The sequence below is a fragment of the Pseudopipra pipra genome, chromosome 8 (genome assembly GCF_036250125.1).
Source record: "Pseudopipra pipra isolate bDixPip1 chromosome 8, bDixPip1.hap1, whole genome shotgun sequence".
NCBI lineage: Eukaryota > Metazoa > Chordata > Aves > Passeriformes > Pipridae > Pseudopipra > Pseudopipra pipra.
The window spans coordinates 36,822,469-36,832,782 of record NC_087556.1 but is presented as its reverse complement, the minus strand read 5'-3'; the positions used below and the strand labels follow the sequence as shown (position 1 = coordinate 36,832,782).

Genomic DNA, 10,314 nt, shown 5'->3' with positions numbered 1-10,314 from the left:
AATACAGATTAGTACATTTAAGAATATGGAGTTTTTTTAGTGGCTACCCTGCAAACATCTGGGATATTCATTTAGAGCTGTCCTTAAGGAAACACCCCTCTCTGTGGTCTGAGAGCCTTAACAGCATGGCTCTTACAAACACACACTTAAGCACAGCTTAGGACTTACATGCTTTGCATAACACAGATTAATATCACAATTCAAGAAATACTGTGGTAGTGCATTGTGGTGCTTTATTAGTGTTAGACATGCAATATTTATTTAATGAACAAAAATTAAAATATTAAGATAACATTTTAATCAAATTTAAAGGATCTGAACTTGCAATAATGAAACAAAAATAAAGTTTTTCATGCATTCTAAGTTTATAGTTCCCATAAGTGCATATAGTTGTGATTCTGTACCATTATTAAATGTAGACAAACTACCATTGATTGCACGAGACAAAATAAACCCTTAAGTCATAAGTAATGCTCGTATCTTTCACAGACTTGCTATAGAACCTGGATCTTCAGCTTTGTATAGTACATTGTAATACAGGACATCTGGAAGCTTCTAGGATGAACAGGAATGGCTCTACCACTTGTAACATACAGTGGCTTCTTCAACACAGAAATTATAACAGACACAGCGAATGCCCACCGCGCTCTAGGAGACCTCCAAACCCTTCACAGACACATTAAAGTGCTACCTATTGCATATTAAGTACTTCCAGTGACTGTATCTACATTTTTAAGTTACAGATCCCCGAAAACAGGGTTTCCTGCTGAAAGTGCTGACAGCCCCTTACATCCAGCATCCTCAACACAGCAGCACTAGAATCCTTCACCAAGTACTTCAAGCTGGTCACCCTGCTTTAAACATCCCCCCTGGGAAAGCCTCTACCAACCCTACAGCAGCAATGGGGACAGAAAGAGCAGAAAGCATGAGCTCACTTTACACAGCTGATGTAGGACAACAATCTTTAAAGCTGGAGGTGTAAATAACCCTCCAGTGCAGCAGTAAACACATTAAGACAGCAGTTCTGCTCCTGTCAAGATGCACCAAGGAAAGGGCATCCTGGGCAGAAAGAAATGCAGACCAGGAGCTAATGAGCATGATTTTCATTAGGTCCCCAAATCATGAAACCTTTCTAAATGCAAGGCAACATTTTTCACAGCTGGAAAACTACAAATAGTTCTTGACACAGAGCCAACAGCAATAAATGTAGTTATGGATAATCTAGGGAGAATGCTACATTCATTAGTAGGTGGAAAACCAAGCTAAACATAAAATACAGCAGCAAGGGGTAACATACATAAATATAAAACAACCTTCTTGAATGGCAAAAAGTTTAAATTTCTTGCTTACAACAATAAAGTATGGCCTTCATATTTGTCCTTTAAAGTAACCAAAACACATGGCTATGAGCAGAGCTGTTTCAAAGGATAATTTCAAAGTATAGTGCATGCATGGATGAACTCCTATGCTAATTTTTGAGAGAAAATATCAAAATAATATGGAGATGTTCAAAATTTTCATTCCTACATTTTAAAGGGCAAGAAAAACTGACTATAAGTAGCAAGTTATCATGGTTTTAAAATGATGTGTAAGAAAGTTGACAATCTTATTCTATGGGAGAAACAGAACTTTCTTTGTTTTCAACATATAAATTACTCTGCATGAAATCTTTTATTTTGAAAGCTGCATGATTCAAAAAACACATGTAGGGTGAAGATGCTTTTCAAAAATAATCTCAAAATATAGAAACTAAACAAAAAATGTGTATATAATCTTTCAAGAATTCCTCCAAAAGCAGCCTATATCTTTACCCAAAAGAACTCCACAAAAATATTTTCATAGTTGTAAATGTCCCACTCTGCCTCCCTAAATAATTTTACCTTTTCCTAAATTGCATTTGTCATTCTCCCCCCCTTTCTGTTAGAAACAAAAGGTGCTTTTATTCAACATGCAGATCAGATACAGACTAGATAGTGCATTGAAAGCTTCACTAAATTTCTTCACTAATGCACAAAAATTGATCTTTTCGCTACCTTTAATCTGCTTATCATTCTTGGTATGCAAATATGTCAAATGATCTGCTTTTAGTCAATTATGCAGTTTGATATTCTACATTTACATTCTAAAAGAAGCGATTTCAGAGGTGCTAAATATAGTAGAGTTTCATTTTAATAATTATAAGTTGGCTTGCATGTGAGAAGTCATTGGAGCACATTCTGTGGTTAGTTTACTGGTTAATCCCCACTAGTGTGTCTGATGTAAGCAGTGTAGGTACTAGAGATGGTCTCACACCAGTTAGCTGAAAATGACTGTGGAACTCCAAACAATTGCACAACACTTCCCCATCAACATGAGAAACCCACTTGCTTGGGCCAAGCATTTGAAAATGTTTGAGAATTTTTATGGAAATACTGAGTAACCGAAATACATCTTGGTGTAATTAGGAAATGAAAATCTAATTGAGTGCAAAACCTAAGCTCCAACAGCAAACGTACCATAACCCAGCACAGAACCTTTGGCACTTGGAGTACATTACAACAAATTTACAGTCATTTGGATCTTCAGTGGGTCAAAAAGAACATTCATGTGGTTTATGAGGTACCCAGCTTGATAAATCCTCAGGCTGACAAAGTGCCAGATGTGTGAGCAGGTCTCTGCTCCACCAACATCTGAGTGCAGAGCTCTGCATGTGGGCAGGGCTGGAACACTCAGGCTGCACAGATTTCAGGGACAGCACTAGGGGGGTGGGAGGTAGCTGCTAAATAAAAGAAGAAAATAAAGGAGAACAAGCCCCAAACAGGTAAATGAAATCTGAGAACATTTGTACAAAGAAGCTTTTTCCCTAACAGGAATAATTCTGTGCTGCCATACAATACTAACGGCGTCAAAGGCATTCACATACAACTTTTGCACTTATGGTTATTCAAGATATTACCAATTTTTGCAGTTTTAAAAATGAAAGTATATTTAAGTCTTTTACAACAACAACAAAAAATTGGAATTTAATTTCAAGCTTTTTTGCCACCTCATCAACAATCATTTCATGGTGCTGTAAGAAAATAAAAAACAGATCAAGTAAAGAAAAAGAAAAGGAAAAGACAGTTTTCTTAAACCCAGATCTAAAATATTCTCTGTACTTTTTTGTTAATATTATCTTACTGTTTCACAGCAACAGACAATCCAACTGAGATTCTTATTAAGGAAATGAAAATTAAAATCTCCTTCTGACAATATTTTGAGGATTCTTCTCCTACAGTATTTCCCCATTACATGTACATCACTATATTTTGCCAATTCATTGAATAACAGATACCATTTTCATATGTCATTCCATAAACAATTATTAAATGATCAGGAAGATATTTACTACATTCTTCTTTCATTTGCCTCAACGAAAACTGACTTTTAGAACTATTTACATGGATACAGATATTTTAATGAAAGGTCTAAGTACTCTATATGTGTTTAAGCAACATGGCCTATTTCTAAAGGCATATACTTAATTGTCATAAGATTTAAAAAGTTAAGACATATATCATGTAAAGCTCAACTTTACATTGAGTCAGTTCTACATTTTTTGAATTATCGTGTCTATTTAAGTCAGCCTCTCCATTTCTGCTACATTTTCATTGCAGTAGACTTTGACTGAACAAAAGTATTCGTATTTTTATTCCATACTTCTCTCCAGTCCTACCTCTGACTCTATTAACACTGTTCAAAGGACTTTAGCACATAAAAAGGCATGCAGCAACTTCATACAAAAAGATCCTCAAAACAACCTTGTGTCATGAGCTCGCCACCAAAGTTCACTCATTACACACAAAATTCAGCATTTATGTGTAAAATAACTGGTTCCAGCATATGCCAGTACAGAAGTGGCACAGGTTCTTTTACATTGTTATAGAAGAAGCACATTGTATAGAATACAGCATTTACTCTGCAAAGATTGTGCATCACTGTTAGCCCCTACACTCCACTGCAATAAACCACACTTAGCTTTAGCAGAATACTACTACACTGGCCTGAAAACAGTGGTCTTGGTGGCATGCTGGAATAAAAGAATAGATACATTTGCCTAATACCAATAATCATTCAAGAAAACACCCATAACAGCACAGGCTTCCCAGCTGAAACTGCCACATGGGGAACACTATGTATATAAACTGCATGGACATATTTAATGTGTATTATTAACTCTATTTTAAGTATTCGGTACCTAAAGGTGTTTTCAAAAAGAAAAAAAAAAAGTTCCTCAGGTAATTTAACAGAGTATTTTGGCAGTCCCTGCTAGTGTTTGGAGTACAAAAAACAAAAGAAAACCCCCACGCCACTGCCCCTTCTCCCTGGAAGGCATTCCTGGAATTTCTTAAGAGAAAAGGAATGAAGAGAAGTCAAAATCTTGCAGTGTGATTTCCTTCAGTAAAGCATTCAGCAGGCAGTTCCACCAAGCCCCGCTGCCTCAGCTTTTGGAAAACTTCCCAGCTTTGCGAGAAGGTTCGTATGGCACCCTGAGGATGCTGGGGGTCTCCTCCATCACCCGCACCAGGAGGTTGTCAATGTAGTCCTCCAGTTCACGGATGTGGGTGTCCTTCTTCCTCAGCTGCTCCTTATGTTTCACCAGCTCCTGCAGAACCTCCTCGTAGGTGAGGTTCCGGTACCCAGCAGTGGCATCGAAAGGGTTTCCTTCCTGCAGGGAAGGTTAGAAAAAACACCAGATTTTATTAAATAGTTCAGCAAATTGATAGGTTGTTGCTTTTCACACATTTCTCATGTGCAGCTCTTGACAGAAGCAGCTCCTTTCAGACAACACACCTCCATTTGCTCCAGATCTTTTCCCTGCCATACCCCCCTGGAGCAGACACCAGGGACAGGCTGCACAGCTCAATGGATGAATCCCACACTGTCATCTCAGAAAAATATTCTTCTCAGTGAGGTGTACACACAGTTAATGACCATATGAGCAGTGACCACAAGAATGGCAGGTCCATTCTGGGAAACCAACTCTGTGGTAACCTTTATTACTGAAGAACAAGAGAAGAGCCCTGAGAATTCAAGTCCTGCTGTAACTTCCCCGAGTTCTCGCTTTGGGAGCACATCACAGCAAAGCACTTACTCAGCCCTAAATGGCATCAGCCCTCATCTGTCTTTCATATTCTATTTTTAGTCATCAGTGGTTCTCCAGGCCTTGGCTTCTGAATCACATAATAAAACTTCCAATTTTTAATTTCAGGTGAAGGTAAAAGGCTGCATCTTATTTTCACCTGAGCACTGAAACCAGAAATGTGTGCTTATAAAAGACCTTGCTTGCTCCTTGCTTGCCATAAAGCAGGAGGGGCCCAGAATTAAGCAGCAGGGAACACTATTTCTGTAATGATTTCTGATGACTCAGTAAGTGCAGGTATTAGCAGAGTCAGTCCTCTTAACAAAGGGCAACATGTGATCCAAACCACTATAAACTTGAATGTCTTATTCTGTGTCAAGAATGAGCTGTGACCTTACGTAACCAGACAATGAACAACTTTGAAATGTAGAACTGAAAAAAGATTGTGAGAGCTGGTTTACAGAAGTATTAGCACTGCTAGACATGCTAAGCAGCAAGTTTTGTCTCATCCAGAAATGGAAACATTTAGAAGATATGGAACATAAAAAGCCCTGCAGCTCTAACAGGGCAGAAGAACACAAGACAGTTTTTATTTACAGTAGAAGCATTAAAAAATATAAAGCTTGCACAGCTAAGAAGCACAGTGCATAATAAAGTCATACCCATTCCTTTTCCATGCTCCACTCCCTTTCCTTCCACACAGCTCCATATTTGCACCCTGGCATATGTCAAACCATTCAAACACGCAGATGGCCAAAGTTTTCCAATACACCCAATTAAAAGTGATGCTGCTCTGCAAATAGGCTGAAGTGCAACAGATCAGCCTCTCTCCATCAATTATATTCTAGCAGCAGTTCTCAAAAATAGGTGCTTTTAAAGGTTTTTCCCTCCATTTAATTCATATCATGTTTATGTACGTGCATTCAGTATTTCAAACTTACCAAGTTACAGGACTGTAAGTAATCAGTAGCTCCCACTTTATTAAAACTGTTAACCTGATGAAATTTATAAATTCGTTAGGAATTGACTTCCAACAAGTATAGAAGAGAAAAATCACCTTTTGGCCATATTTTTAACAGATTTTCTTCTACAAGAAGGAGGCAAAATTTTCTCCTTGGGTTACTAAATTTTTGTACACATTGGAAAAGATATCATTAACACTTACATGTCTGAAATACAAAGTTTGCCTAATTTTTTGATTTGGCAAAGGAGCAGGAATTAAGATGCAATGATGTCTTTAATTATTCTATCAAGTTTACTTGAAAAGTTTGTGTAATACATATGTTTTAAAGATGATGTATCATATTCATGCTCCATGCACATCTTTTGGGGAGAATAACTTATCACATTAATTATGCAAGAAAATTCTACTTAAAGTACAGTAGTACTTAGAAATAAATAATTGTTCAAATTAAGAAGGTTCTAAACGTTCAATTTGAGCCAATAGATGATATTTAAATGTATAAGGAACACCTGTGTCCTTACAAAAAAACCAATTTAAACGCAAAACATTAATCTTATAATGAATTATTTAAGAAAAAAAAAGGATTCTAAAGAACAAGATATGCAAGTTATTGTCTCATCTACAAAGTGCTGTTGGGGTACACACTGCCAGGCAGAGGAAATGGCATTAGATAAAATGAAGGCCAGGCAATCTCTGATCATCTCTTCATTGTTCTAATGAGGAATTCTGCTCTGGGAATATCATCTAAGCTACTTTCACATCTTTTGTCCTACTTACTTCATCTTCCTTTCAGTTCTTAATTAGGCCTTAAAGAGCTCACGCTGCCCTTTCAACTGGCTACTGCTCCCATTTAAACACTGCCTTCACAGACAGGTGTTGGCATCACAGTGGAAGGCATACAAACATAATTACTAAATAATATGCACAAGGAAGAAAAATAATAACTTGGTGAGGGCTATTACTGCAGAACCTAATAATAAATTACTTCAAACACCTTAGAAAGCAATCTTGAATATTTAAAAAAAAATCAAATGGTTTCATTCAAAACTATGGTTGAGATATAATTTCTTCCCACCTCATTTGTATTTTGCATGAAATGAGCGCCACCTCATAATCCTGCAACTGACATTTAGGATAGCTGGCATTCCAAAGGAAAAATCATCAAGGATTTCTTTTATCACCTTTAAATCCTTTAAATAAAACAATTCACATCTTATTTCTTAAAAGAATTAAACTGATGCTTTTACCAGCAATAAATTACATGATTTGCAGTCGTACATTTGCAAGCACATAGGAACTGTAATTATGGTTACTTTACAGACAATGGCTGCTAAGTTAAATCAATTTTTTTGATGTCGCTTTTTGTCAGAGATTAAGTAACTGCCTGGTAGAATTCAGTTTACTATCTGATCAAAGGCAGCCTTCAAATACTCTGACATCTCCCCACCAGTAACTCACATTATAAAAACTTGGGCATTTACAATAACATCAATTGTTATGACAAATCATTTACATAAACCAGCGAAAAACAAACAGTACAAAGCCATATTTGCTTGTGAACCTTGTTTTCTATATTTTTAAAGATTGAAAACAAACCCACTTATAAAGATTTCATCTCTTCAGAGAACAAACCCCAGTAAGACCACATTTTCCTTCAAACAAAGACACTGCCTATGCCTTTTTTTTGTCTTTTCTTCGTACACAATTTATTCTTGGTGCTTTGAGAACGAAGAGCACTTGGAATAATATCTTTTAGTATTTCTATTTTTTAGTGCTTTCTGAGAGGCTGTTCATGTATTATGTGTATTATTAATCCTATCATATATCAGCTCATTATTTCCATTTTGATTTGCCATCTACAGACTGTCCTCAAGTCTCTGATCAAAGTGACAGTAAATTCCTGTTTGGTCAATCAACACACCACTGCCTAATGCAGAGTTCCTCACCTGACCATTACTTCTCTAGATTAGTCACCTAAAGCACCCCCAAAGAAACAGTTTGGTTCCTGTTTTTCCTACTTTTTGTGCAAAGACCTAAATTTTTCCTTCCTCATCATCACATCACAGGTACTCTGTGTATTGAGTGTAAAATTCTTCTTTATTCCCAAATTTCCATTAAGCCTGTGATTTTCTAATTAGATTTTCTGGGTATGTCAAAAGAGAAAGAAGAAAACCCCAACATTTCCGTATAGGAGGTTAAAAAAGAATATAAGGTTATATTGTGTCAAGCACCAATTAGCTGGCATTTACTGATGTCTTTCCATAACATTCATAACTCACCGATTTTTTCCTGAGATCCTCAATGCCAGAAGGATTCATATGAAAACTGTGGGGGAAAAAACCCAAAACAAACAAATATTAGTAGTGTACACTTATTTGACCACAAAACATCTACTAGAAGACAGTACTGAATTAGGTATACAGCTATAAGATATTTAATATGATTTATGTTCTTGATTTGTTGAACTCAGGAAGAGAAAATATTCAAAATGAAAGGAAGTTTTAATGTACTCCTTGCTCAAAATTTTTTGTATTTTTCAAGTTCTTTTTGTCATAAAATCTGAATAAATAATTAAGAAATGCTAGAAAGGCTATCAGGGATTGGGCTTCCCTGTCTCTCCTCTTGTATCTAGACTTAGCTTAAGGTTCTAAGCAAAAAGTGATACTTTAAGTGAAATATCCCAGAAACAGGTCCCTGGGATGAGACTGCTGAAAAACAACCCCCAAACCCTGCAGACTAACATGTATTCCCAGCTTTCATGAGCTCCTAGAGGAGAAAGGTCCCATGGAAATTCCAGTGAGATCACCAGCTTAAGTCAGAGCTGAAAAGCAACCCTCTGTCAGCAACACCTAAAACTGAGTAAATAATCAGTTCTTTTTATCCTACATATCCAAAAAGCAAAGCTATTTCCTGAGGTTGTTGATACTGATAAAAGCAGCCACTGTCTAAGTGTCAGGGTTAAGAAACTGTCCACTGGTCTCTCAGGTTGGTGTCATTATTAGCAAGGATCTTCAAAAATGAGTGTTGCTATGTTCTGATGGACTTGCTGCAGAAAGTTTGGACAGAAAACATGCTCTGAAAGTGTGTTCAAAATCTGGATATGGCTCACAAACACTATTAACTTGGTAGCAACAGAGCAGACATCATTCTTTCACCTCACAGAATCTACTGTTTCATTAGTCTGCATGTACTGGCTGTGAGGGTGATATTTATTGACTGAGAGTGACAAAAATATGTCCAGACTTTTTAAAAATAAATTTTAAAGATAGGTTACAGTACGGAACGTGAATTTTGTGACTGCTCATCCCTCTTTGTTATCTGAATTTATAAGCCATATATTTCACGGTGTAAAAGCGGAAGGGACAAAAATTTACAAACTGAAACGATGTAAAATATAAAACATGATTTTTTTCTGTAAAGAATTTTTGTTTATATTATGAGTTTGTTTTTTTTTTTACATTTCTTTTATTCTGTACAATATTTTTCATTCCCAAAGCAGGCAGTCTTTTGCCCATACAGAAATCCTGTGAACCATGTGCTGGGCTGAGGGATCAGACAGGGGCTGGATTACAAGAACAGTCGCAACCAGAAATCAAGAGGTGTCTGACGAGTCAAGTTGGGCTAATTCCCATTGTACCTGTTTGCACCAGTGCTCCCCAGCAGCCTGCCTGGTTTGCTGGAGCCCAGTTGTGAATGAGGGGCCTCTTTCCCGGGGTATTGTCTCAAGGCCAAAGGCAGGACCCTCCCTGCCAGCCCTCCTTTCAGCCCCTCACCCACGTGTCAAACCCGGGATGAACTCCCTCCATTGAGGGCTGCCTTCCCTGATCCCAGCACAAAGCACTGCCTGAGCTGAACTGCACTGAATTAGCCTGCTGAAAACCAAGAATGGCTCTATTTAACCAAGTGTGGCGTTAATTTGGGATATCTTTCTTTGGGGACTGTTTCCTCATGTCAGACAAGATATACAATAATACAGCCTGACTGCTCAACTGAGTGACTTTCTGAAAGGTCAAAAAAGCAAGATCTTTCACTGCCTTGAATGACTTTATAGTTTCTGTGAAATAAGGCCTAGGAATCTTTTGCATAGCAGCAGCTTAAAAGGAAAGCATTGGTTCTGATTATGAAAAGGTACTGTTTGAAAATTACAAATATAAATCACTGGCAATATGGACTAAATTTTTTTTTTAAGCAGTAAAAAACCTGCAATCACTTCTGTAACATTGTGGACATCACAACTGCAGTTACAAGA

At 37.1% G+C, this 10,314-nt stretch overlaps 1 protein-coding gene across 1 annotated transcript in view; it reads right to left on the bottom strand.

Annotated features, from left to right (window-relative positions):
- Nucleotides 1–208: 208 nt before the first annotated feature.
- RAB11FIP2 (RAB11 family interacting protein 2) overlaps nt 209–10,314 on the bottom strand; it is a 33,380-nt gene continuing 23,274 nt past the window's right edge. Inside the window, exons 4-5 of the mRNA XM_064663680.1 lie at nt 8,345–8,390; nt 209–4,687 (exon numbers count right to left, since the gene is read on the bottom strand). Of these exons, the coding sequence (XP_064519750.1) occupies nt 4,460–4,687; nt 8,345–8,390 (274 nt within the window). The 3' untranslated portion in view covers nt 209–4,459. The remainder of the gene's footprint in view (nt 4,688–8,344; nt 8,391–10,314) is intronic.